The 27657-nt window shown below is 48.9% G+C and overlaps 1 protein-coding gene across 1 annotated transcript in view; it reads right to left on the bottom strand.

Moving 5' to 3' along the window:
• The window catches only part of LOC140380755 (NACHT, LRR and PYD domains-containing protein 12-like), a 51376-nt gene extending 33066 nt beyond the window's left edge, over positions 1 to 18310 (bottom strand). The window contains exons 1-7 of the mRNA XM_072464655.1: positions 18176 to 18310; positions 17895 to 18049; positions 12257 to 12313; positions 12088 to 12171; positions 11676 to 11759; positions 11450 to 11504; positions 11156 to 11393 (exon numbers count right to left, since the gene is read on the bottom strand). Coding sequence (XP_072320756.1) covers positions 11156 to 11393; positions 11450 to 11504; positions 11676 to 11759; positions 12088 to 12171; positions 12257 to 12313; positions 17895 to 18049; positions 18176 to 18310 — 808 coding nt within the window. The remainder of the gene's footprint in view (positions 1 to 11155; positions 11394 to 11449; positions 11505 to 11675; positions 11760 to 12087; positions 12172 to 12256; positions 12314 to 17894; positions 18050 to 18175) is intronic.
• Between the last annotated feature and the right edge of the window lie 9347 nt (positions 18311 to 27657).

The following is a 27657-nucleotide window of genomic DNA, read 5'->3' on the forward strand; positions in this document are numbered from 1 at the left end:
TCTTTAGTCTCACTATGTGGCTCTTTAGTCTCACTATGTGGCTCTCTTTAGTCTCACTATGTGGCTCTCTTTAGTCTCACTATGTGGCTCTTTAGTCTCACTATATGGATCTCTTTAGTCTTACTATGTGGCTCTTTAGTCTCACTATGTGGCACTTTAGTTTCACTATGTGGCTCTTTAGTCTCTCACTATGTGGCTCTTTAGTCTCACTATGTGGCTCTTTAGTCTCACTATGTGGCTCTTTAGTCTCACTATGTGGCTCTTTAGTCTCACTATGTGGCCCTCTTTAGTCTCACTATGTGGCTCTTTAGTCTCACTATGTGGCTCTTTAGTCTCACTATGTGGCTCTTTAGTCTCACTATGTGGCTCTTTAGTCTCACTATGTGGCTCTCTTTAGTCTTTAGTCTCACTATATGGATCTCTTTAGTCTCACTATGTGGCTCTTTAGTCTCACTTTGTGGCACTTTAGTTTCACTATGTGGCTCTTTAGTCTCACTATGTGGCTCTTTAGTCTCACTATGTGGCTCTTTAGTCTCACTATGTGGCCCTCTTTAGTCTCACTATGTGGCTCTTTAGTCTCACTATGTGGCTCTTTAGTCTCACTATGTGGCTTTTTAGTCTCACTATGTGGCTCTTTAGTCTCACTATGTGGCTCTTTAGTCTCACTATGTGGCTCTTTAGTCTCACTATGTGGCGCTCTTTAGTCTCACTATGTGGCGCTCTTTAGTCTCACTATGTGGCTCTCTTTAGTCTCACTATGTGGCGCTCTTTAGTCTCACTATGTGGCTCTCTTTAGTCTCACTATGTGGCTCTTTAGTCTCACTATGTGGCTCTTTAGTCTCACTATGTGGCGCTCTTTAGTCTCACTATGTGGCGCTCTTTAGTCTCACTATGTGGCTCTTTAGTCTCACTATGTGGCTCTTTAGTCTCACTATGTGGCTTTTTAGTCTCACTATGTGGCTCTTTAGTCTCACTATGTGGCTCTTTAGTCTCACTATGTGGCGCTCTTTAGTGTCACTATGTGGCTCTTTAGTCTCACTATGTGGCTCTTTAGTCTCACTATGTGGCTTTTTAGTCTCACTATGTGTCTCTTTAGTCTCACTATGTGGCTCTTTAGTGCCACTATGTGGCTCTCTTTAGTCTCACTATGTGGCTCTTTAGTCTCACTAAGATAAGATATTCCTTTATTATCCCACATGGGGAAATTTCATTGGTGCAACGCAGGTAGATACAGAGGTAGATACAGAAGAACAGATCACTTATAGGAAGTCTGAAAAACACTTTCAGTAGAAGATCTCCTATAAATAAATTAAAACTCCCATGGACAAATAAATAAATAAATACATAAGTACCATTGAATGTGATCACGACAGTAATTGCACATGAATATGTGTCACGACAGCACATAGATTGCACAGGAATTTCACAGTAATTGCACATGAATCACAACAGTAATTGCACATATGACAGAATTGCACATCAGTATTAGGTTAGGTCAGTATTGCGAGTGTTCAGGACTAACTGTGTTTGTTATAAAGTCTGACAGCAGCAGGAAGGAAAGACCTGCGAAACCTTTCCTTCACACAGCGAGGGTGGATCAGTCTCTTACTGAAGCTGCTCTCCAGAGCGGACAGAGTGTCCTGCAGGGGGTGACACTCATGGTCCAGCATAGATGTGAATCTAGCCAGGACCCTTCTGTCCCCCACCTCCTGCACCGAGTCCAGAGCACAGCCCAGGATGGAGCTGGACTTCTTGATGACTTTGTCCAGTCTCTTCCTCTCCCTCTCTGTGATGCTGCTGCTCCAGCAGGCCACACCGTACAGGAGGGCTGATGCCACCACAGAGTCGTAGAAGGTCTTCAGGAGTGGCCCTGTCACTCCAAAAGACTTGAGTCTCCTCAGGAGGTAGAGCCGACTCTGGCTCTTCCTGTACAGTGTGTCTGTGTTATGAGTCCAGTCCAGTTTGTGGTTCAGATGAACACCCAGGTACTTGTATGAGTCACTCTCTCAATGTCCCGTTCCTGGATGTTCACTGGTGAGGGGGCAGTGAGGTGGCGTCTGCGGAAATCCACCACCATCTCCTTGGTCTTCCCCGCGTTGATGAGGAGGTGGTTCCGCTGACACCAGTCCACAAAGTCCTGCGCCAGTCCTCTGTACTCCGCTTCATCGTCGTCCGTGATGAGTCCGATGATGGCAGAGTCATCAGAGAACTTCTGCAGGACACAGCTGTCCGTGTCATGTCTGAAGTCTGCAGTGTAAAGGGTGAAGAGAAAGGGCGTGAAGACAGTGCCCTGGGGCGCCCCCACAAAGCAGGTCCGAGTGTCAGACACAGTTCCGTGCTCTCACAAACTGGGGTCGGTCTGTGAGGTAGTCCAGGATCCACTCTGCCAGGTCATACTCCACACCAGCCGTCTCCAGCTTGTCCCTCAGGAGCAGCGGCTGGATGGTGTTGAAGGCGCTGGAGGCGCTGGAGAGATCGAAGAACAGGATCCTCACAGAACTGCCAGGCTTTTCCAGGTGAGAGAGAGAGCGGTGCAGCAGGGAGATGACGGCGTCCTCCACTCCGATGCCAGACCGATATGCAAACTGAAGCGGGTCCATGGCTGAGCTCACGGTGGAGCGGAGGTGGTCCAGGATCAGCCGCTCCAATGTCTTCATCAGGTGGGACGTGAGAGCCACTGGCCTGAAGCTGTTGAGGTCTTTGGGGCGCGGTGTCTTAGGCACAGGTACCAGACAGGAGGTCTTCCAGACCTGTGGTACCACCCTCAGCTTCAGGCTCATGTTGAAGACATGCTCCATAACTCCACACAGTTCATCTGCGCAGGACTTAAGGAGCCTGGGGCTGATGCCGTCAGGTCCTGCTGCCTTCCTCACTTTAATCCTCTTCAGCTCACTCCTCACCTGTGCTGCTGTGACAGTCAGTGGTTGGCAGGGGGACCGTGTGCTAGGGGGATGGGTGAGTCCAGGCGAAGTGGGGAGCTGATGGTCCGGGGCAGATAAGCGAAGAGGAACAGATGCAGGGCATTGTCCAGCTGTGGAAGAGGGAGCATGCAGCTGTGCAGGGAGAGGGGCGGGTGACCGAGTGAGCATTTAAATCATTCACCCACTGTAGATCCCCCTCTGTCTGGGCAGGGGGGATTTTGAAGCCCGAGATGGTTTTCAGGCTCCTCCACACTCCCTGAATGTTCTTTTGCTGGAGCTGCTCCTCCATCCTCCTCTTGTAGCCGGCCTCAGCTTGCCTGATCTTCCTCCTCAGCTCCTTCTGCACAGTCCTCAGCTCCTCCTTGTTCCCTGACCTGAAGGCTCTCTTCTTCTCCTTCAGCAGAGTCTTCAGTTCACGGTTAATTCATGGCTTGTTGTTTGGAAAACACTGCACCGTCCGGGAGGGAACAATGTTCTCAAAACAGAAGTTGATGTAGTCCGTGATGCACTCTGTGATGGTGTTGATGTCCTCCCCATGTGGGTCATAAAGCTCAGTCCAGACAGTGGTGCTGAAGCAGTCCCTCAGAGCCTCCTCGCTCTCAGCAGACCACATCCTCACCTCACGGGACACCACAGGCTGCCTGCGCACGATGGGTTCATACACAGGCCTCAGATGTACAAGGTTGTGGTTCTATGTGGCTCTTTAGTCTCACTATGTGGCTCTTTAGTCTCACTATGTGGCGCTCTTTAGTCTCACTATGTGGCTCTTTAGTCTAACTATGTGGCTCTTTAGTCTCACTATGTGGCTCTTTAGTCTCACTATGTGGCTCTTTAGTCTCACTATGTGGCTCTTTAGTCTCACTATGTGGCCCTCTTTAGTCTCACTATGTGGCTCTTTAGTCTCACTTTGTGGCACTTTAGTTTCACTATGTGGCTCTTTAGTCTCACTATGTGGCTCTTTAGTCTCACTATGTGGCTCTTTAGTCTCACTATGTGGCCCTCTTTAGTCTCACTATGTGGCTCTTTAGTCTCACTATGTGGCTCTTTAGTCTCACTATGTGGCTTTTTAGTCTCACTATGTGGCTCTCTTTAGTCTCACTATGTGGCTCTCTTTAGTCTCACTATGTGGCTCTTTAGTCTCACTATTTGGCTCTCTTTAGTCTCACTATGTGGCTCTCTTTAGTCTCACTATGTGGCTCTCTTTAGTCTCACTATGTGGCTCTTTAGTCTCACTATATGGATCTCTTTAGTCTTACTATGTGGCTCTTTAGTCTCACTATGTGGCACGTTAGTCTCACTATGTGGCTCTTTAGTCTCACTATGTGGCTCTTTAGTCTCACTATGTGGCTCTTTAGTCTCACTATGTGGCTCTTTAGTCTCACTATGTGGCTCTTTAGTCTCACTATGTGGCTCTTTAGTCTCACTATGTGGCCCTCTTTAGTCTCACTATGTGGCTCTTTAGTCTCACTATGTGGCTCTTTAGTCTCACTATGTGGCTCTTTAGTCTCACTATGTGGCTCTTTAGTCTCACTATGTGGCTCTCTTTAGTCTTTAGTCTCACTATATGGATCTCTTTAGTCTCACTATGTGGCTCTTTAGTCTCACTATGTGGCACTTTAGTTTCACTATGTGGCTCTTTAGTCTCACTATGTGGCTCTTTAGTCTCACTATGTGGCTCTTTAGTCTCACTATGTGGCCCTCTTTAGTCTCACTATGTGGCTCTTTAGTCTCACTATGTGGCTCTTTAGTCTCACTATGTGGCTTTTCAGTCTCACTATGTGGCTCTCTTTAGTCTCACTATGTGGCTCTTTAGTCTCACTATGTGACTCTTTAGTCTCACTATGTGGCTCTTTAGTCTCACTATGTGGCTCTTTAGTCTCACTATGTGGCTCTTTAGTCTCACTATGTGGCTCTCTTTAGTCTCACTATGTGGCTCTTTAGTCTCACTATATGGATCTCTTTAGTCTCACTATGTGGCTCTTTAGTCTCACTATGTGGCTCTTTAGTCTCACTATGTGGCTCTTTAGTCTCACTATGTGGCTCTTTAGTCTCACTATGTGGCTCTCTTTAGTCTCACTATGTGGCTCTCTTTAGTCTCACTATGTGGCTCTTTAGTCTCACTATGTGGCTCTTTAGTCTCACTATGTGGCTCTCTTTAGTCTCACTATGTGGCTCTTTAGTCTCACTATGTGGCTCTTTAGTCTCACTATGTGGCTCTTTAGTCTCACTATGTGGCTCTCTTTAGTCTCACTGTGTGGCTCTTTAGTCTCACTATGTGGCTCTTTAGTCTCACTATGTGGCTCTCTTTAGTCTCACTATGTGGCACTTTGGTTTCACTATGTGGCTCTTTAGTCTCACTATGTGGCTCTTTAGTCTCACTATGTGGCCCTCTTTAGTCTCACTATGTGGCCCTCTTTAGTCTCACTATGTGGCTCTTTAGTCTCACTATGTGGCTCTTTAGTCTCACTATGTGGCTCTTTAGTCTCACTATGTGGCTCTTTAGTCTCACTATGTGGCTCTTTAGTCTCACTATGTGGCCCTCTTTAGTCTCACTATGTGGCTCTTTAGTCTCACCATGTGGCTCTTTAGTCTCACTATGTGGCTCTTTAGTCTCACTATGTGGCTTTTTAGTCTCACTATGTGGCTCTCTTTAGTCTCACTATGTGGCTCTTTAGTCTCACTATGTGGCTCTTTAGTCTCACTATGTGGCTCTTTAGTCTCACTATGTGGCTCTCTTTACTCTCACTATGTGGCTTTTTAGTCTCACTATGTGGCTCTCTTTACTCTCACTATGTGGCTCTTTAGTCTCACTATGTGGCTCTTTAGTCTCACTATGTGGCTCTTTAGTCTCACTATGTGGCTCTTTAGTCTCACTATGTGGCTCTCTTTAGTCTCACTATGTGGCTCTCTTTAGTCTCACTATGTGGCTCTCTTTAGTCTCACTATGTGGCTCTTTAGTCTCACTATGTGGCTCTTTAGTCTCACTATGTGGCTCTTTAGTCTCACTATGTGGCTCTTTAGTCTCACTATGTGGCTCTCTTTACTCTCACTATGTGGCTCTTTAGTCTCACTATGTGGCTCTCTTTAGTCTCACAATGTGGCTCTCTTTAGTCTCACAATGTGGCTCTCTTTAGTCTCACTATGTGGCTCTCTTTAGTCTCACTATGTGGCTCTCTTTAGTCTCACTATGTGGCTCTTTAGTCTCACTATGTGGCTCTTTAGTCTCACTATGTGGCTCTCTTTAGTCTCACTATGTGGCTCTTTAGTCTCACTATGTGGCGCTCTTTAGTCTCACTATGTGGCACTTTAGTCTCACTATGTGGCTCTTTAGTCTCACTATGTGGCTCTCTTTAGCCTCACTATGTGGCTCTTTAGTCTCACTATGTGGCTCTTTAGTCTCACTATGTGGCACTTTAGTTTCACTATGTGGCTCTTTAGTCTCACTATGTGGCTCTCTTTAGTCTCACTATGTGGCTCTTTAGTCTCACTATGTGGCTCTTTAGTCTCACTATGTGGCTCTCTTTAGTCTCACTATGTGGCACTTTAGTCTCACTATGTGGCTCTTTAGTCTCACTATGTGGCTCTCTTTAGCCTCACTATGTGGCTCTTTAGTCTCACTATGTGGCTCTTTAGTCTCACTATGTGGCTCTTTAGTCTCACTATGTGGCTCTTTAGTCTCACTATGTGGCCCTCTTTAGTCTCACAATGTGGCTCTCTTTAGTCTCACAATGTGGCTCTCTTTAGTCTCACTATGTGGCTCTCTTTAGTCTCACTATGTGGCTCTCTTTAGTCTCACTATGTGGCTCTTTAGTCTCACTTTGTGGCTCTTTAGTCTCACTATGTGGCTCTATAGGCTCACTATGTGGCTCTATAGTCTCACTATGTGGCTCTTTAGTCTCACTATGTGGCTCTTTAGTCTCACTATGTGGCTCTTTAGTCTCACTATGTGGCTCTCTTTACTCTCACTATGTGGCTTTTTAGTCTCACTATGTGGCTCTCTTTACTCTCACTATGTGGCTCTTTAGTCTCACTATGTGGCTCTTTAGTCTCACTATGTGGCTCTTTAGTCTCACTATGTGGCTCTTTAGTCTCACTATGTGGCTCTCTTTAGTCTCACTATGTGGCTCTCTTTAGTCTCACTATGTGGCTCTCTTTAGTCTCACTATGTGGCTCTTTAGTCTCACTATGTGGCTCTTTAGTCTCACTATGTGGCTCTTTAGTCTCACTATGTGGCTCTTTAGTCTCACTATGTGGCTCTCTTTACTCTCACTATGTGGCTCTTTAGTCTCACTATGTGGCTCTCTTTAGTCTCACAATGTGGCTCTCTTTAGTCTCACAATGTGGCTCTCTTTAGTCTCACTATGTGGCTCTCTTTAGTCTCACTATGTGGCTCTCTTTAGTCTCACTATGTGGCTCTTTAGTCTCACTATGTGGCTCTTTAGTCTCACTATGTGGCTCTCTTTAGTCTCACTATGTGGCTCTTTAGTCTCACTATGTGGCGCTCTTTAGTCTCACTATGTGGCACTTTAGTCTCACTATGTGGCTCTTTAGTCTCACTATGTGGCTCTCTTTAGCCTCACTATGTGGCTCTTTAGTCTCACTATGTGGCTCTTTAGTCTCACTATGTGGCACTTTAGTTTCACTATGTGGCTCTTTAGTCTCACTATGTGGCTCTCTTTAGTCTCACTATGTGGCTCTTTAGTCTCACTATGTGGCTCTTTAGTCTCACTATGTGGCTCTCTTTAGTCTCACTATGTGGCACTTTAGTCTCACTATGTGGCTCTTTAGTCTCACTATGTGGCTCTCTTTAGCCTCACTATGTGGCTCTTTAGTCTCACTATGTGGCTCTTTAGTCTCACTATGTGGCTCTTTAGTCTCACTATGTGGCTCTTTAGTCTCACTATGTGGCCCTCTTTAGTCTCACAATGTGGCTCTCTTTAGTCTCACAATGTGGCTCTCTTTAGTCTCACTATGTGGCTCTCTTTAGTCTCACTATGTGGCTCTCTTTAGTCTCACTATGTGGCTCTTTAGTCTCACTATGTGGCTCTTTAGTCTCACTATGTGGCTCTCTTTAGTCTCACTATGTGGCTCTTTAGTCTCACTATGTGGCTCTTTAGTCTCACTATGTGGCTCTTTAGTCTCACTATGTGGCTCTTTAGTCTCACTATGTGGCGCTCTTTAGTCTCACTATGTGGCTCTTTAGTCTCACTATGTGGCTCTTTAGTCTCACTATGTGGCTCTTTAGTCTCACTATGTGGCTCTTTAGTCCCACTATGTGGCGCTCTTTAGTCTCACTATGTGGCGCTCTTTAGTCTCACTTTGTGGCTCTTTAGTCTCACTATGTGGCTCTATAGGCTCACTATGTGGCTCTATAGTCTCACTATTTGGCTCTTTAGTCTCACTATGTGGCTCTTTAGTCTCATGTAGGGGAATGGAGATGGACATTCCACGGCCAGATAACAGAAAATCTCTCTTTGAACATTGGGGGGTTTTCGTTCTCCCTCTCTCCCTCACCGCAGGAGCCGCTGTGACTTTTTGTGATATTAGACCTTCTCCCCACAGTCTTACAGGAGGACGCCCCGATGAAAACTATGTTTTATGTGATTATGCCATGAATGTTTGTCTGAATCAACTCCATACACCGCATGTTTCACCTTGTGTTACGTATTTTTCCACTGTTAAGGTTTTATATTCCCAATGTTTTAACTCGAGCGCCCATCACAGGTGAAAGAAGATGTAAAATGTATCTACCTCAAGAAATAATGTGCACAAACTGCCAAAAGTGTTTAACGTGTAAATGTTAAAACAGGGTTCAATGTTTTTGCCATTATTATTTACGTTACTCGAGTTTTATTTTCTCGGCCAGGAAGTTTTCGCTGTAGCGCCCGCCCCTTTCGCTCCCAGCATGCCCTGCGGGCCAGGTATCAAAAGGACGCTCCAAGCTAGAAACTCTTCTCTTCTCTTCTCTCTTGGAAGCCGTCTCCACGGACGAGCCTTTCACTTTTCCTTTGTCTCAACAAAATCCGTCCGTCACGTGGTCGACAAGGCCATGCCAGCCCTGGACTCTGAAACCACCTGAAACCACCTGGAACTACCTGGAACTAAGCTTAAGCGCTAAACCGGACAGAGACTTTCTTTGCTACTTCGTTTCTTTTCCTTTTTGAAGTAATCTACGCCGTTTACGTGGATCAGCGCTACGTTCTCATCTGAGTAAAGGCCGCGTGAGGAGCTAACACACCGCTAAAGCGTTCTACCGCTAAGGAACTCTCGGATATCGCCTCCGTTGCCAAGGACCTCACAGCCGCCGCTGCCTTCCTCGCTCCACGGCCAGCACACAGCTCCACGGCCAGCACACAGCTCCACGGCCAGCACACAGCTCCACGGCCAGCACACAGCTCCACGGCCAGCACACAGCTCCACGGCCGCCGCCCGCTTCACGAACCTTCGCCGCCACACCGCTCCACGCGACGCCTCGCTACGGACCTCGTCACGGACCTCGTCCGCGGACAAGGACCAGTCGGACCGAGTCTCTACAGAACCGTAAGCCGAGTTCAGAGTGCGGTTCCTTTTGTGGCGTGATTTGGGTAGAGCTCAGCTGTTCCTCCTCCCTTTAGCTTCTCACTTTCCCTCTTTTTGATATAGATTAGCATAGACACGTTTGGTTATCAAAGGCAAAACCCTGGTTTAACATTATCTGCATGAAATCTGCTGTTAAATCTGATATAACACCTGTGATTTACCTGTGTGCATTTCTGCTCCGGTGCCCTTTTTGATTACCCTTTTGATAAATAAACTACACGAAAGAGTTATTGACTATTGTTTGTTTGAATAGACTATGTGTAAGTCCCTGAATCGTGAAACACCCTTCAGACCTTTTTAACGAGCGCGATTAAGGACCGTATCTTAGCTCTTTGGGTTTAACCCTGGTGCCCCGTCTTGTCTCGTTTTTGCTAAGAAATCTCCCTTAATCATAAACTGAATACATGTAGTTTGAGACCCTACACTCACTATGTGGCTCTTTAGTCTCACTATGTGGCGCTCTTTAGTCTCACTATGTGGCTCTTTAGTCTTACTATGTGGCTCTTTAGTCTCACTATGTGGCTCTTTAGTCTCACTATGTGGCAATCTTCACAATTTTCTTTCACTGCATTGGACAGAATAAACTACATTTCTCTGTTTTTGTGTTGCATCTTATCCTTAGGATGAACCAATTTTTGTCTTAAAGTTTTGCCTGGTTTAAAATAAACAGGGATTTCATGTTGTCTACAAATTCTTGGCATATGTGTATTCTTCGTTGTTACTTGTGGTGCAAATAAAGTTATAATGGGTTAGGGTTAGCATAATGAAATGTTGAGTGTGATATTTGGATCTTGTATGTTTTTAATAGTTTGGGTGAAAACAAAGGCAAATTTCCCCATCAAAGGACAATTCAGTTTCTCTATTCCTATTACAACAGAAGAGAGGTGCATTTGGAGCTCCGCTCCTCTCGTCACCTGACTGTCCAACACACAGAGGGTCCTGATGTCTCTGGTGGACAGTTCGGCTGCTCCGCCGGGACAAAACCTAATATCTAAAGGAATCACAGCTTGTTTGTCTCACGACACGTGCTGCTTTCAGGTGAGTCAAGTCCACGCTCTGAGGGATTATAGACACTTCAAACACCACAGGGACTAGAATAGTGTTTGATTTAGGTTAGCTCCACTTTAAAGGAGCTTTAAGGGGCTGCCACACACTGTTGTAGCTGGACCCAAGACCCTCACACCTTCACAGAGTTCTTAAGCCACGTTTGGACTGGCCCTGGCCCCTCAGACCGGTTTGGAGTGCTTTAGAACTGTTAGTGCTTTGTAACGTCCGTATTAGATGTTACACAAATATAACAAATACAACATCAAATCTAAAACCTGAATTATACCTTTTAAAATACATTTACAGGGCTCGAAATAGCAAATGAGCTAAAAGCCAAGTGTAAAAGCTCACTCTCAGTACTTAGGTGTTCAGCCCCCAAAATGTAGTGTTTGACTTCTCTCAAAGCCTCTACGCCGCGTTTGAACCTCTCTTTATGTCGTGCTTTGGCTTTGGATCATGTCAGACGCTTTATGACCTGGAAATATCAGATCGTGGCTCTTGACAAAGCGAGACCATAAACAGGAAACAGCTGTTGCTAACGTGCTTTGCTAGCTTTGTGTTGCTAAGGCTCAACATAGTCGTTAGCATCAGTGGAAACGTGGCTTTACTGTTCTGCAGACGCTGGACCAGCTGCTCCTGGTCCATCCTCCTCAGGAAGTCCAGGGTGATGTTCAGAACCGCCTCTCTGCTCGGCTCCTCCTCCTCACTCTCAGAGCATTCTGGGTAATCTGAGGCCAGGAGCCTGTGGAGCCTCTGCAGCTGCTGTTTGACATAATCCAGGACCTGCTCCTCCAGACGCTGAAACACAGAGAACACAGAGGAGCAGGTCAGGCCCTGGGATCCACTCTGCAGGTGGAATCTCCTCTAGATGTTTCTGACCATGTGACGCTTTTGGTACAAACCTTGAAAACAGAGTCCAGGTCACAGTCTCCTCTGGGGCCCTCTGCGCTCTCCTCTCTGTGGGACAAACAAACCAATGATACAACATTACACTCTGTCCACTGCAGAACATCAGAGCCAACAAACCCTCGACAGGAGCGACAGGAGCGACAGGAGCAGAATGAAAAATCCACTGATAAAAACGTCTTTAAAGAAACAGGATTTGGAGACGGTTCTTGAGGGACTTACTCTGAATCTGGTCCTGGTTCTTTAAACTCTGGAGGTTCACGTCTGGAGCGGTCACTCTTTAAGGACAGGTGGCCCTGTCTGGACCTGGAAACATCAGCTCAGTCACAGAATAAACAGCAGAAGGTTTTAATCATCCAGTCCATACACCAGAGCTTCTCAAACTGTTTCTGCTGCGATCCCTTTTGGGGATTGTTCACGCCCCCCACAGCCTCCAGAGATTATAAACTGATCAAATAAAACACATGCACTTTTACTATAAATGCCTAAATTAACCTAAAATACACAACAATAATGAGAGTTTGGTATAAATTACATTAATTTGTAGTAAAAGTGTCACTGTCTCTCCTCCACTCTCTCTCTCTTATGGTTATAGGAACTCTGAACTGCACATGAGAAGGTTCTGGGGTCTTACTCTGAATCTGGTCCTGGTTCTTTAAACGCTGGAGGTAGACGTCTGGAGCGGTCACTCTTTAAGGACAGATTGGTGGGTCTGGACCTGTAAAACACAGTCACAGCTGTTCTTAAACCTGCTGCTGCTTCACCGAACTGTAACTGTCTAAAGTGTGAACAGTCAGACTCACCGTGGATCAGTGCTGCCCCCTGGAGGCGGCTCCTTCACAGAGTCACTCATCATGGACCTGAGGAAAAGCACAGGAAACAGTGACTGAGACTGAGCTCACTTTACTCACACTAAAGTTTCCTTTATTCATGGGAAACACAGTGGTCACATATAGAATTAAGTCATTTAAATACAATGTAAAGTGCCTTTAATCTGGCTTTTTGTGTCACATTAAATGTACTTTAGGAGTCAGAAAGTTTGATGTGATAAAGCTGCTCTCTAGAGTAACAGAGACTCATTTGTGAATAAAAGACTTGTTTGACCTCATCAATAATCATCAAATCTAGAATAAATTGACTCTGATGGAGATCATTCCGTCTCAATGGATTCAAACGCTCTAATATATTTGGAGAGGCTTTTAGAGAAATGATCAAACTGAACAAGAGACGTCCATAAGAATAACCCAGACTGTGGCATTAGTTGTTGTTGTTGTTGTTGTTGTTGTTTTATGGCGGTTGGCATCCGAGTGTTGCATTACCGCCAGACTTTATTCCTTAGACTTTGTCGTAGTCCTAAAAGTTCCTCTTCCAGTGCCCTGACTTCCAGTGCTTTGACAAAGCCCAAGAGGTCATGAGATGCCTTTGTTATTGTATCCTATAGATGTTGTTGTTGTTGTTGTTGTTGTTGTTGTTTTATGGCAGTTGGCATCCAATTGTTGCATTACCGCCAGACTTTATTCCTCAGACTTTCCAGGATAAAGCTCAGTTTGTCTCTGTTAAACTTCCGCGTTACAAAAGCACTTAAAAGCTCTTTAAAGCTCTTTAAAGCTCTTTAAAGCTCTTTAAAGCTCTTACATTTGTGTTTTAGAACACAAGATCTAACCGCCATAAAACAACAACAACAACAACAACAACAACAACACCAGAAGATGTTGTTGTTGTTGTTGTTGTTGTTTTATGGCGGTTGGCATCCGAGTGTTGCATTACCGCCAGACTTTATTCCTCAGACGTTTCGTAGTCCTCAGACTCTGTCGTAGTCCGTAAAAGTACTCCTCCCATTGCTTTGGTTGTTGTTGTTGTTGTTGTTGTTGTTGTTGTTGTTTTATGGCGGTTGGCATCCGAGTGTTGCATTACCGCCAGACTTTATTCCTCAGACGTTTCGTAGTCCTCAGACTCTGTCGTAGTCCGTAAAAGTACTCCTCCCATTGCTTTAGACCATGAGGTCATGATATGTCTTTGTGACTAGAATAGTTGTTGTGAAGATACACGCTATGGAAGAAGGACTTCTAAAGGATAAAACGACAAAGACGTCCCATGACCTCATGGGCTTTGTAAAACAACAAAGATGTCCCATGATCTCATGGGCTTTGTACTTCCAAAGCACCGAGAACAACACAACAACGAACAATACCTCGTGCACTTGGATGCCAACTGCCGAACAACAACAACAACACAACAACGAACAATACCTCGTGCACTTGGATGCCAACTGCCATAAAAAACTACAACGACAACAGTTTGGATATTACGACAACATAGAGGAACGCCTCGGTCCGTATGATGGGGAAGAAGAAGAGGAAGCGTGACCTGGTCGGTGACGATATGAACAGCGGGGAGGACTCCCCTGGAGCCACTGATCCTGTGCAGCGTAGGGCGTCTTCTTGCTCGTCTATGGAGGGCTCTCTCAGTGAGGAGCAGGGCGGGGGGGTTGCAGATGTCGGGGATGTGAGTTCAGAGTGTAAGGTGTTCATAAAGCTCGCGCAGGATAATGCGTCCTTTAAGGGGTGGGATCCGATGGCGTTGACAAGGAGCCTGACTGTAGCTGTGGGAGTGGTCAAGCATGCGAGTGTCCTTAGGGATGGCTCGCTGCTGGTTGTGTGCAAGGACGTGGCTCAGCAAAGGAAGGCGATTGAAGCTAAGTGTCTGGGGGGGAAGGACATTCTTGTGTCTGATGCTGTAAGAGGCACGGTCAGGGGAGTTATAGTAGGCGTCCCTACGACGACATCTGTGGATGACATAAAGGAGAATTTGACTGGAGCTAAGGTGGTGGATGCTAGGCGGTTGAAGATGACCCGGGATGGGGTAAGGTGTGACAGCCTGTCGATAATGATTAGATTTGAAGGTGGGATCCTGCCTCGTGTGGTGTGCGTTGGGTACATGCGCTATGGCGTACGCCCATATGTTCTGCCGCCCCTGCGTTGCTTCAAGTGCCAGCGCTTTGGGCATATTGCAGCGGTCTGTAGAGGGAAGCAGAAGTGTGGTAAATGTGCAGGAGACCACGAGTATGGGAAGTGTGACGACGGAGCAAAACTCAAGTGCTGTAACTGTGGGGGAGAGCATAGCTCTGCCTACGGGGGATGCGTGTTCAGCAAGAGGGCTGCGGAGGTGCAAAAAGTTAGAGCCTCTCAAGGCATATCCTACGCGGATGCGGTCAAGAAGGTGTCTGGTAGTCAGGTGACGGTGGATGCAGTGGGGGCTGCCAGTGCTGCTGGTGTCCTAGGCGACAGGGGAGGGGGCAGCGTTGCCCGCAGCCAGGGGGAGGTCCCCACTGGGATGCCCGTGAGTGTGGCTTCCACGGGCAGAGGCCCTGTGGGTGCGGAGGATGTACTGGTTGTGAAGAGGAAAGATTTCTTCCTCTTTATAGTGGAAGTGATTAACTGTACTGGGCAAACCAAGAAGAGATCCGAAAAGACTAAGATCATCGCTAAGGCTGCAGGGAAGTACTTTGGAGCTGGGGGCCCCGAGTGGACGGAGATAGAGGATGCGCTGCGGGAGGGCGCCCTGCCCCATTCTGGCAGTGGGAGTGGGGGGGCTCCCGATGCGCCGTCAGGTTCCGGGGGCTCATAATGGCGGTGGTTGTCTTGCAATGGAATGCGCGTAGTCTTCGTGCTAATGGCCAGGAATTTAAGCATTTTGTCTCTACCTTGTTGAACAAGCCTCACGTTATGTGCGTGCAGGAGACTTGGTTACGACCTAGGTGGGGTTTTGGGATACAAGGGTATGTGTGTGTTAGGAATGATAGGGAGCAGGGTAGAGGCGGAGGTGTGGCTGTGTTTGTCCGAGATGACCTAAATTACGTTGTTGTCAGTGTGAGTAAAGCGCCGGAGGCCCTGGCGGTGAGGGTCTGGCTGGGTGGTGAAGCTGTTACTGTGGTTAACCTTTATAATCCGTGTGGTGAGTTAACGCTAGAGTCCTTACATAGTATCGGTAAGGATGTTCGGGGAAAGGCCGTGTGGTGTGGGGATTTTAATGCGCATAGCGCTTTGTGGGGCGGTAGTGGTACCGATAGGTATGGGCAGGTGGTAGAGGGTTTTATCAATCAAAGGGAGTTGGTTTGTCTGAATGATGGGGGTGGGACCCGCTATGATATGGGGACCGGTGCGGAAAGTGCAATAGATCTTACACTTGTGTCCAAGGAGTTAGCTGGTGTTTGTAGTTGGGAGGTTCTTGGTAATCTTTCTTTTGGTAGCGATCACTATCTAGTCCGCACCGTGATTGGCTTTGGGAGCTGTGTGGTCAGGGGGACGAGGATCCAGAGGTGGCAGTTGGCAAGGGCGAACTGGGGGGCTTTCCTGAGGAAAGCTGATGATGGTTCTAGGGTTCTGCAGGAAGGAGGATTGACTCAGGTGGATGATCTCAATAGTGCAATTGTCTCGCTCATCACGCAGTCAGCGGTAGGCACGATTCCTAAGAGTGGTGGTAGTGGACATAGGAAGCGGGTGCCGTGGTGGACTGAAGCATGTGGTCATGCTGTTAGGGCGAGAAATGCGGCGTTTCGCCGGCTAAGGGTTGCCCACACTGAGGGTGCCCTCATTGACTACAAGAGGGCCCGCGCTGTTGTGCGGAAAACTGTGAGAACGGCCAAGAGTGCCTATTGGAGGCGGTATTGTTCCAAAATTGGGAGAGAAACGCGTCTCGGGGATGTTTGGGGGATGATTAAGCGGATGCATGGGGTTGAGCGCCGTCGTGGGACCCCGGTCCTAATACTGAATGGTGTTGAAGCAGTCAGCGACGTTGACAAAGCTGAACTGTTGGCCAGCACCTTTGTGTCGGTGCACAGCTCTGACAATCTCTCACCTGCGGAAAGGCACTACAGGGAGAGTACTTTGGCCCAGAATTCTGAGCTGATTGGGCACCAGCCTTCGACTCATGATGACCTTGACCTTCCGTTTAGTTTGTTTGAGCTAAGGAGAGCACTTTCTAAGGCGAAACAGACAGCCCCGGGTAAAGATGAGGTGTGCTATGACATGCTCTCTCATTTGACTGATGACACGCTTGGGCTAGTCCTGGGTCTTTTCAACCGTGTTTGGGATTCAGGTTGTGTTCCATCTGCGTGGAAACAGTCTACGGTGGTGCCGGTTCTGAAGCCGGGTAGGCCAGCGTCTGACCCTTCAAGTTATAGGCCGATTGCCTTGACGTCGCAGCTCGGGAAAACGATGGAGCGCATGGTTACCGAGCGGTTGGATTACTTCTTGGAGAGTCAGGGTTTGCTTCCCGCGCACCAGAGTGGTTTCCGTAGGGGCAGGAACACCATGGATTCCGTGTTGTGTTTGGAATCTGATATCCAGCTGGCCAGGGCTCAGAAAGAAAAGGTTATTGCGGTGCTCTTTGATGTGGAGAAGGCGTACGATATGGTTTGGAAGGATGGGCTCCTCATTAAGCTGCGGAAGTGTGGTGTGAAGGGTAAACTGTTTAACTGGGTCCGGAGCTTTCTGTCTGGCCGGCGTATCCAAACCAGAGTGGGCGCTGCTTACTCTGGGGTCTATGGGGTGGAGAATGGGATCCCGCAGGGGAGTGTGTGTAGCCCTATCTTGTTCAATGTTATGATTAAGGACATCTTTGACAACGTGGATGGGTCTGTTGGGAGGAGCCTTTATGCTGACGATGGCGCTCTATGGGTGAGAGGGAGGAATCTCCGGTTTTACGAGGCGAAACTGCAAAGGGCAATACAGCAGGTGGAGCAGTGGACCCTGAAGTGGGGGTTTAAACTGTCCGTACGGAAGTCTCAAGTGATCTGTTTCTTCAATGGACATAGGGACGTCTCCCTTCGACTGCATGGGCAGGTGCTCGAACAGGTCAGGGAGGTGAGGTTCTTGGGGGTCACCTTTGACGAGAGGCTTAGTTGGCGTCGGCACATTGATGAGGTCAGTGGTAAATGCAAAAGGGTGAATAACTTGCTTCGTTGTCTATCCGGCCAGGACTGGGGGGCCAGCAGAAGGTCGCTCCTGGGTATTTATCGGGCCGTCATGAGGGCGGCTATTGATTATGGCTGTATAGCCTACATGTCTGCGGCTGAGACTAACTTAGGGAAGCTTGATGTGGAGCAAGCCCAGGCCTTGCGCATCTGCTGTAGGGCTTTTGGGACCTCCCCTGTCTCGGCGCTGCAGGTTGAGTTGGGGGAATTGCCGTTGCGGCTCCGGGGGCTGGAACTTCTGTTGGCTTGCTGGGTGAATGTGCAAGGTCATGCGGGCTCTCACCCGGTGAGGGACTTTCTCAGGGTTGATGGGGGGCAGAGTGAGGCTGGCGGTGTGGTTTTCGGCCAGGTGGGAGATGCGAAGGCGCGGCTTGCGGGGGTTGGTGATCTGCGTGTGAGCCCGTCGGTGGCTTTGTCTGCTGTGGCTCCGTGGAAGTTTGTCCCGGCTCCTGTTGATGTTGGCTTGCATGGCAGGCTTGGAGGGGTCGCTGGGAGGGCACCGCGGTTTGCCGTTCAAGCGCTCATCGATGGGCACTCGGGTGATGTGTTTGTTTGTGCCGACGGGTCTGGGGATCCTGAGAGTGGGCGTGCTGGCGCCGCTTGTTTTGTGCCTGACCTGGGGCTGGCGGTCGGGAAGAGGTTGACAGATCGCCTTTCTGTTTTCACGTCGGAACTTGTAGCGATGCGGTTGGCGTTGGAATGGGCGGAATCTGCTTTGCGGTGTTGCGGCATTGTGGTGGCCTCTGACAGCCTTTCTGCATTGCAGGGCATTAGATCTGGGAGATCGGATTGCGGACAGGATGTGTTGAGTGGCGTCTTCTGTCTGGTGCTCTCCCTGTCCAGGAAGGATGTGGGGGTTTCCTTCGTTTGGGTCCCTGCGCATGTGGGGGTGGATGGTGGCGAAATGGCTGATGCACTGGCTGAACGTTCCCTTCGGCGGCCATCAATTGATGTGGCGGTTGAGTTGGGCAGATCTGAAATCGGGCCTGTTGTCAAGAGTCATGTGGTCGGCCTTTGGCGGGAGTTTTGGAGCCACTGTGTTGCTGGACGGCATCTCTATCGCATACAGGGTGGTGTGGGTCCTTGCGGGTCTATGGGCGGGAACGCGTGGGAGGAGGGGGCCTTCGCCCGCATGAGGATTGGCCATACTGGACTCAATTGGTCACTGGGTAGGATGGGCAGGCATCCGACCGGTCTGTGTGGTCGCTGTCGGGTGCCAGAGACTGTCGAGCATGTGCTGATTTGCTGTGGGGCTTATGATGGGGAAAGGGCCGGGTTGGCCTTGTGGTTTCGGAATGGTGGGCGGGAGTTCAGTCTGCGGAGCGTTCTGGCGATCCAGTCACGGGGTTTGTGTCAGGCTGTGGTTGCTTGCTTATGTGGCACAGGGCTGGGTGGACGTTTGTGGAGGTGGGGGGTGTTGGAGACTGAGCCGAGGATGAGGAGCAAGAGGATGTTCTAACGCGCTTGGACTTCATGGGCCTAGAAACGCCAAAGTGATGGAAGAAGGACTTCTAAGGGATAAAACGACAAAGACGTCCCATGACCTCATGGGCTTTGTAAAACAACAAAGACGTCCCATGATCTCATGGGCTTTGTGCTTCCGGGGCGCCGAACGTCAAGGAGGGCGAGGAGGGTGGGGAGGAGTCTCCCTGGAGTGGAGCCGAGTTCATTCTTTCCGCTTTGATCCCATGGGCTTTGAAAACAATGACACATAAACACAGTGGTACAAGTATATATGTCATATGAATGGGTTCCAAGTGTGGAGCTCATGGGCTTTGTACTTCCCAAAGCACCGACCGTCAAAGAGGGCGAGGAAGGTGAAGAAGAGTCTCCCTGGAATAAAGCCGGTTGGTCTCTGACACAACAACTATTCTAGTCACAAAAACACATCATGACCTCATGGGCTTTGTAACGCCAAAGCAATGGGAGGAGTACTTTTACGGACTACGACAGAGTCTGAGGACTACGAAACGTCTGAGGAATAAAGTCTGGCGGTAATGCAACACTCGGATGCCAACCGCCATAAAACAACAACAACAACAACAACAACCGAACGTCAAAGAGGGCGAGGAAGGTGAAGAAGAGTCTCCCTGGAATAAAGCCGGTTGGTCTCTGACACAACAACTGTTCTAGTCACAAAAACACATCATGACCTCATGGGCTTTGTAACGCCAAAGCAATGGGAGGAGTACTTTTACGGACTACGACAGAGTCTGAGGACTACGAAACGTCTGAGGAATAAAGTCTGGCGGTAATGCAACACTCGGATGCCAACCGCCATAAAACAACAACAACAACAACAACAACGCTGACGGTGGATTATTGAGCATTGTTTGGATATTATGCAACATAAAGGAACGCCTCGGTCCGTATGACGAGAAAGAGGAAGAGGATGAGTGACCTGGTCGGTGACGATATGAACAGCGGGGAGGACTCCCCTGGAGCCACTGGTCCTGTGCAGCGTAGGGCGTCCTCTTGCTCGTCTATTGAGGACTCTCTCAGTGAGGAGCAGGGTGGGGGGGTTACAGATATCGGGGATGTGAGTTCAGCGTGTAAGGTGTTCATAAAGCTCGCGCAGGATAATGCCTGACTGTAGCTGTGGGAGTGGTCAAGCATGCGAGTGTCCTTAGGGATGGCTCGCTGCTGGTCGTGTGCAAGGACGTGGCTCAGCAAAGGAAGGCGACATTCTTGTCTGATGCTGTAAGAGGCACGGTCAGGGGAGTTATCGTAGGCGTCCCTACGACGACATCTGTGGATGACATAAAGGAGAATTTGACTGGAGCTAAGGTGGTGCATGCTAGGCGGTTGAAGGTGACCCGGGATGGGGTAAGGTGTGACAGCCTGTCGATAATGATTAGATTTGAAGGTGAGATCCTGCCTCGTGTGGTGTGCGTTGGGTACATGCGCTATGGCGTACGCCCATATGTTCCGCCGCCCCTGCGTTGCTTCAAGTACCAGCGCTTTGGGCATATTGCAGCGGTCTGTAGAGGGAAGCAGAGGTGTGGTAAATGTGCGGGAGACCACGAGTATGGGAAGTGTGACGAAGGAGCAAAACTCAAGTGCTGTAACTGTGGGGGAGAGCATAGCTCTGCCTAGGGGGGATGCGTGTTCAGCAAGAGGGCTGCTGAGGTGCAAAAAGTTAGAGCCTCTCAAGGCATATCCTACGCGGATGCGGTCAAGAAGGTGTCTGGTAGTCAGGTGAAGGTGGATGCAGTGCGGGCTGCCAGTGCTGCTGGTGACCTAGGCGACAGGGGAGGGGGCAGCGTTGCCCGCGGCCAGGGGGAGGTCCCCACTGGGATCTTGCTAAGGGTTACCCACACTGAGGGTGCCCTCATTGACTACAAGAGGACCCGCGCTGTTGTGCGGAAAACTGTAAGAACGGCCAAGAGTGCCTGTTGGAGGGGGTATTGTTCCAAAATTGGGAGAGAAACGCGTCTCGGGGATGTTTGGGGGATGATTAAGCGGATGCATGGAGTTGAGCGCCGTCACGGGACCCCGGTCCTAATACAGAATGGTGTTGAAGCAGTCAGCGACGTTGACAAAGCTGAACTGTTGGCCAGCACCTTTGTGTCGGTGCACAGCTCTGACAATCTCTCACCTGCAGAAAGGCACTATAGGGAGAGTACTTTGGCCCAGAATTCTGAGCTGATTGGGCACCAGCCTTCGACTCAAGATGACCTTGACCTTCCGTTTAGTTTGTTTGAGCTAAGGAGAGCACTTTCTAAGGCGAAACAGACAGCCCCGGGTAAAGATGAGGTGTGCTATGACATGCTCTCTCATTTGACTGATGACACGCTTGGGCTAGTCCTGGGTCTTTTCAACCGTGTTTGGGATTCAGGTTGTGTTCCATCTGCGTGGAAACAGTCTATGGTGGTGCCGGTTCTGAAGCCGGGTAGGCCAGCGTCTGACCCTTCAAGTTATAGGCCGATTGCCTTGACGTCGCAGCTCGGGAAAACGATGGAGCGCATGGTTACCGAGCGGTTGGATTACTTCTTGGAGAGTCAGGGTTTGCTTCCCGCGCACCAGAGTGGTTTCCATAGGGGCAGGAACACCATGGATTCCGTGTTGTGTTTGGAATCTGATATCCAGCTGGCCAGGGCTCAGAAAGAAAAGGTTATTGCGGTGCTCTTTGATGTGGAGAAGGCGTACGATATGGTTTGGAAGGATGGGCTCCTCATTAAGCTGCGGAAGTGTGGTGTGAAGGGTAAACTGTTTAACTGGGTCCGGAGCTTTCTGTCTGGCCGGCGTATTCAAACCAGAGTGGGCGCTGCTTACTCTGGGGTCTATGAGGTAGAGAATGGGATCCCGCAGGGGAGTGTGTGTGTATCTTGTTCAATGTTATGATTAAGGACATCTTTGACGACGTGGATGGGTCTGTTGGGAGGAGCCTTAATGCTGATGATGGCGCTCTATGGGTGAGAGGGAGGAATCTCCGGTTTTACGAGACGAAACTACAAAGGGCAATACAGCAGGTGGAGCAGTGGACCCTGAAGTGGGGGTTTAAACTGTCCGTACGGAAGTCTCAAGTCATCTGTTTCTTCAATGGGCATAGGGACGTCTCCCTTCGACTGCATGGGCAGGTACTCGAACAGGTCAGGGAGGTGAGGTTCTTGGGGGTCACCTTTGACGAGAGGCTTAGTTGGCGTCAGCACATTGATGAGGTCAGTGGTAAATGCAAAAGGGTGAATAACTTGCTTCGTTGTCTATCCGGCCAGGACTGGGGGGCCAGCAGAAGGTCGCTCCTGGGTATTTATCGGGCCATCATGAGGGCGGCTATTGATTATGGCTGTATAGCCTACATGTCTGCGGCTGAGACTAACTTAAAGAAGCTTGATGTGGAGCAAGCCCAGGCCTTGTGCATCTGCTGTAGGGCTTTTAGGACCTCCCCTGTCTCGGCGCTGCAGGTTGAGTTGGGGGAATTGCCGTTACGGCTCCGGAGGCTAGAACTTCTGTTGGCTTACTGGGTGAATGTGCAAGGTCATACGAGCTCTCACCCGGTGAGGGACTTTCTCAGGGTTGATGGGGGGCAGAATGAGGCTGGCAGTATGGTTTTTAGCCAGGTAGGAAATGCGAAGGCGCGGCTTGCGGGGGTTGGTGATCTGCGTGTGAGCCCGTCGGTGGCTTTGTCTGCTATAGCTCCGTGGAAGTTTGTCCCGGCTCCTGTTGATGTTAGCTTGCATGGCAAGCTTAGAGGAGTCGCTGGGAGGGCACCGCAGTTTGCCGTTCAAGCGGTCATCGATAGGCACTCAGGTGATGTGTTTATTTATACCGACGGGTCTAGGGATCCTGAGAGTGGGCGTACTGGCGCTGCTTATTTTGTGCCTGACCTGGGGCTGGCGGTCAAGAAGAGGTTGACAGATCGCCTTTCTGTTTTCACGTCGGAACTCATAGCGATACGGTTGGCATTGGAATGGGCGGAATCTGCTTTGCAGTGTTGCGGCATTGTGGTGGCCTCTGACAGCCTTTCTGCATTGCAAAGCATTACATCTGGGAAATCGGATTGCAGACAGGATGTGTTGAATGGCATCTTCTGTCTGATGCTCTCCCTGTCCAGGAAGGATGTGAGGGTTTCCTTCATTTGGGTCCCTGCGCATGTGGGGGTGGATGGTAACGAAATGGCTGATACACTGGCTAAACGTTCCCTTAGGCGGCCATCAATTGATGTGGCGGTTGAGTTAAGCAAATCTGAAATCAAGCCCGTTATCAAGAGTCATGTGGTCGGCCTTTGGCAGGAATTTTGGAGCCACTGTGTTACTGGACGGCATCTCTATCACATACAGGGTAGTGTGGGTCCTTGCAGGTCTATGGGCAGGAACGCGTGGGAGGAAAGGGCCTTCGCCCGCATGAGGATTGGCCATGCTGGACTCAATTGGTCACTGAGTAGGATAGGCAAACATCCGACCGGTCTGTGTGGTCACTGTCGGGTGCCAGAGACTGTCGAGCATGTGCTGATTTGCTGTGAGGCTTATGATAGAGAAAGGGCCGGGTTGGCCTTCTGGTTTCGGAATAATGGGCGGGAGTTCAATCTGCGGAACGTTCTGGCGATCCAGTCACAGGGTTTGTGTCAGGCTGTGGTTGCTTACTTATGTAGCACAGGGCTGGGTAAACGTTTATAGAGGTGGGGGGTGTTGGAGACTGAGCCGAGGATGAGGAGCAAGAGGATGTTCTAACGCGCTTGGACTTCATGGGCCTAGAAACGCCAAAGTGATGGAAGAAGGACTTCTAAAGGATAAAACGACAAAGACGTCCGATGACCTCATGGGCTTTGTAAAACAACAAAGACGTCCCATGATCTCATGGGCTTTGTACTTCCAAAGCACCGAACGTCAAAGAGGGCGAGGAAGGTGAAGAAGAGTCTCCCTGGAATAAAGCCGGTTGGTCTCTGACACAACAACGTCAAAGAAGGAGAGGAAGATGAAGAAGAGTCTCCCTGGAATAAAGCCGGTTGTTGTTGTTGTTGTTGTTGTTTTATGGCGGTTGACATCCAAGTGTTGCATTACCGCCAGACTTTATTCCTTAGACTTTGTCGTAGTCCTAAAAGTTCTTCTTCCAGTGCCTTGACTTCCAGTTGTTGTTGTTGTTGTTGTTTTATGGTGGTTGGCATCCAAGTGTTGCACCACCGCCAGACTGTATTCCTCAGACTTATAAAGCCGGTTGTTGTCTGAAACAACAACAACTATTCTAGTCACAAAGACATATCATGACCTCATGGGCTTTGTAACACCAAAGCAATGGAAGGAGTACTTTTACGGACTACGACAGAGTCTGAGGACTACGACAAAGTCTGAGGAATAAAGTCTGGCGGTAATGCAACACTTGGATGCCAACCGCCATAAAACAACAACAACAACAACAACAACTATTCTAGTCACAAAAACACATTATGACCTCATGGGCTTTGTAACGCCAAAGCAATGGGAGGAGTACTTTTACGGACTACGACAGAGTCTGAGGACTACGAAACGTCTGAGGAATAAAGTCTGGCGGTAATGCAACACTCGGATGCCAACCGCCATAAAACAACAACAACAACAAAGCAATGGAATAAGAATTTTTAAGGACTAAGACAAAGTCTGAGGGGTGGAAGAACTTCTATAGGATACAATGACAAAGGCATCTCATGACCTCTTGGGCTTTGTCAAAGCACTGGAAGTCAAAGTACTGGAAGAACAACTTTTAGGACTACGACAAAGTCTGGGGAATAAAGTCTGGCGGTAATGCGACACTCGGCTGTCGACTGCCATAAAACCATAACAACAGCAACAACAGTCTAAGGAATAAAGTCTGGCGGTAATGCAACACTCGGATGCCAACCGCCATAAAACAACAACAACAACAACAACAACAACACGAGAAACTGGATAAAGAAATATAAAAGAGGCTGTGAATTAAAGTCACTCACGTTGTGACGCTTCTTGGTCTCACTTCTCAGTCCGAGGAGGTTTTTCTGCTTCTTAAAACTTCATAAATGTCTCTAAAATGTGAAATCAAAGCTGAGCAGAATCTGCGTCACAGTCATCACCATTTGAGGAAATAAAGTGGCACAAATAGTGGCTCCAAACTGGTCAAACTGGTGGATCCAGTCTCTCTCTCCCTCAGCTCTCAGTGAACTCTGACAGAAGCAGATTCTTATTTTACATTCTGTTCACTATAAACCTGAACATTGCTCTAAAGCGGCTCAGTAACAGTGACAGTAAGACATGATTTCAGGATTTGAAGAGTTTTATTTCACTGTAATGAGCAGCACATTGTCATTTACATGTTTCTGTGTTGGAAAAGTGACATTTTAGAACCAACTGACTTTTTCAAACAATCACAGCCAAGTGCAGCGACGTGGGCGGGGCTAAGGGGTGGGTGCATACGGGACTTTTCCTAGCACTGGCGCCTCATTTACAGTGCGTCATACCGGGGGCCAGTGCGTCATAGCGGGGGCCAGTGCGTCATAGCGGGGACCAGTGTGTCATAGCGGGGGCCAGTGCATCATAGCGGGGGCCAGTGCGTCATACCCGGGGCCAGTGCGTCATACCGGGGGCCAGTGCGTGATACCGGGGGCCAGTGCGTCATAGCGGGGGCCAGTGCGTCATACCGGGGGCCAGTGCGTCTTATGAGTCAGAAAGTTTGATGTGATAAAGCTGCTCTCTAGAGTAACAGAGACTCATTTGTGAATAAATGACTTGTTTGATGGAGATCATTCTGTCTCAATGGATTTAAACGCTCTAATATATTTGGAGAGGCTTTTAGAAAAATGATCAAACTGAACAAGAGACGTCCATAAGAATAACCCAGACTGTGGCATCCGCCTAAGGCCCGAAGTCACTGGGATAGGCTCCAGTCACCCGCGACCCCGAAAGGGAACAAGCGGTAGAAAATGGATGGATGGATGGATGGGGCATTAGTCCAGGATAAAGCTCATTTCATTTCTGTTACTTTTCTACTTCTTCTTCTTCTTCTTCTTCTTCTTCTTCTTCTTCTTCTTCTTCTTCTTCTTCTTCTTCTTCTTCTTCTTCTTCTTCTTCTTCTTCTTCTTCTTCTTCTTCTTCTTCTTCTTCTTCTTCTTCTTCTTCTTTTATGGCGGTTGGCAAACATGTAAAACGTGCATTAGCGCCACCATCTGGAACTATTGCTTCTTTGTGCTTCGTATTCAGTGTGATTTCAAATGTAAGGTGCACCCTACAGACCCTACTCCACCCTAACGTCCCCTTCACCCACTGTTATAGACCAAACCCTCCCGTGTGGTCCTCTCCACTTCCTCCCGCTCACGTCCCCAACACATCAAAGTCTTTTCGCAGCATCCAATATCACCTTGACCCGTTCAGATGGATCTTGCAGCTCCACAGAAATGTTCATAATCTCAACCGCCATAAAAGCTGTGAAACTCTGCTTCTCGGTCATAAGAAATGGTGGATCAGGCTGTGCTTCATTTGGCTTTGTCTCTGTTTGTTTTGTCTCCGTTTGTTTTGTCTCTGTTTGGTTTGTCTCTGTTTGGTTTGTCTCCATTTGTTTTGTCTCCATTTGTTTTGTCTCCGTTTGTTTTGTCTCTGTTTGCTTCTTTACAGTTTTAACAGCTTCTGCATAAGAAACCCGATTCTCCATTCTCACCTTGATAACTACCTCTTCCCTTTTCTGTCTCGGGCCCTCTCGAGCTCCAGTCCGAGGCCCCTAGAGCAATGCAGACATTTGGGGTCCATGTCTTCACTCAGACACTGTCCACTCTTACACTCAGACCCCCCACAGCTTCCACACGTCCGCACTCCCTTACACGCAGCGGCTACACGTCCACACTCCCTTACACGCAGCGGCTACACGTCCACACTCCCTTACACGCAGAGGCTACACGTCCACACTCCCTTACACGCAGCGGCTACACGTCCACACTCCCTTACACTCAGCGGCTACACGTCCACACTCCCTTACACGCAGCGGCTACACGTCCACACTCCCTTACACGCAGCGGCTACACGTCCACACTCCCTTACACGCAGCGGCTACACGTTCACACTCCCTTACACGCAGCGGCTACACGTCCACACTCCCTTACACGCAGAGGCTACACGTCCACACTCCCTTACACGCAGCGGCTACACGTCCACACTCCCTTACACGCAGAGGCTACACGTCCACACTCCCTTACACGCAGCGGCTACACGTCCACACTCCCTTAAACGCAGCGGCTACACGTCCACACTCCCTTACACGCAGCGGCTACACGTTCACACTCCCTTACACGCAGCGGCTACACGTCCACACTCCCTTACACGCAGCGGCTACACGTCCACACTCCCTTACACGCAGCAGCTACACGTCCGCACTCCCTTACACGCAGCGGCTACACGTCCACACTCCCTTACACGCAGCGGCTACACGTCCACACTCCTTCTTTCTCACTTCTCTAGTTTCATCTTGCGTTTCACTTTCTCTCTCTCTTAGTGACTCCGAGCTGGACGGCTCTGGCTGCGTTGCTCTCACGTCCCTCAATGGCGACCCTCGCTCCTCTTGGGGTTTTAAGACGGTTGGCAAACTTCAAAAGTGCATTACCGCCACCTACTGTTGAGAATGTGCTAGTTCTAAGTGTTCATTCTAACAAAGAGTGAGCAAGAAAAGCAGAACAAAACCATGTACGTCGTTCTTTAAATCCTCTGATCAGTTCTGGTCGCTAAAGCTCTCCTTAAGGTGTTGTTTAGATCTTCCCCAGTGTCATCGCCTTTAGGACTCTTTTAGCAGCTCCAAGGA

The sequence above is a fragment of the Eucyclogobius newberryi genome, unplaced genomic scaffold, assembly GCF_026437365.1.
Source record: "Eucyclogobius newberryi isolate DKJ021-1_F unplaced genomic scaffold, fEucNew1.0.hap1 SCAF_5, whole genome shotgun sequence".
Taxonomy (NCBI): domain Eukaryota; kingdom Metazoa; phylum Chordata; class Actinopteri; order Gobiiformes; family Gobiidae; genus Eucyclogobius; species Eucyclogobius newberryi.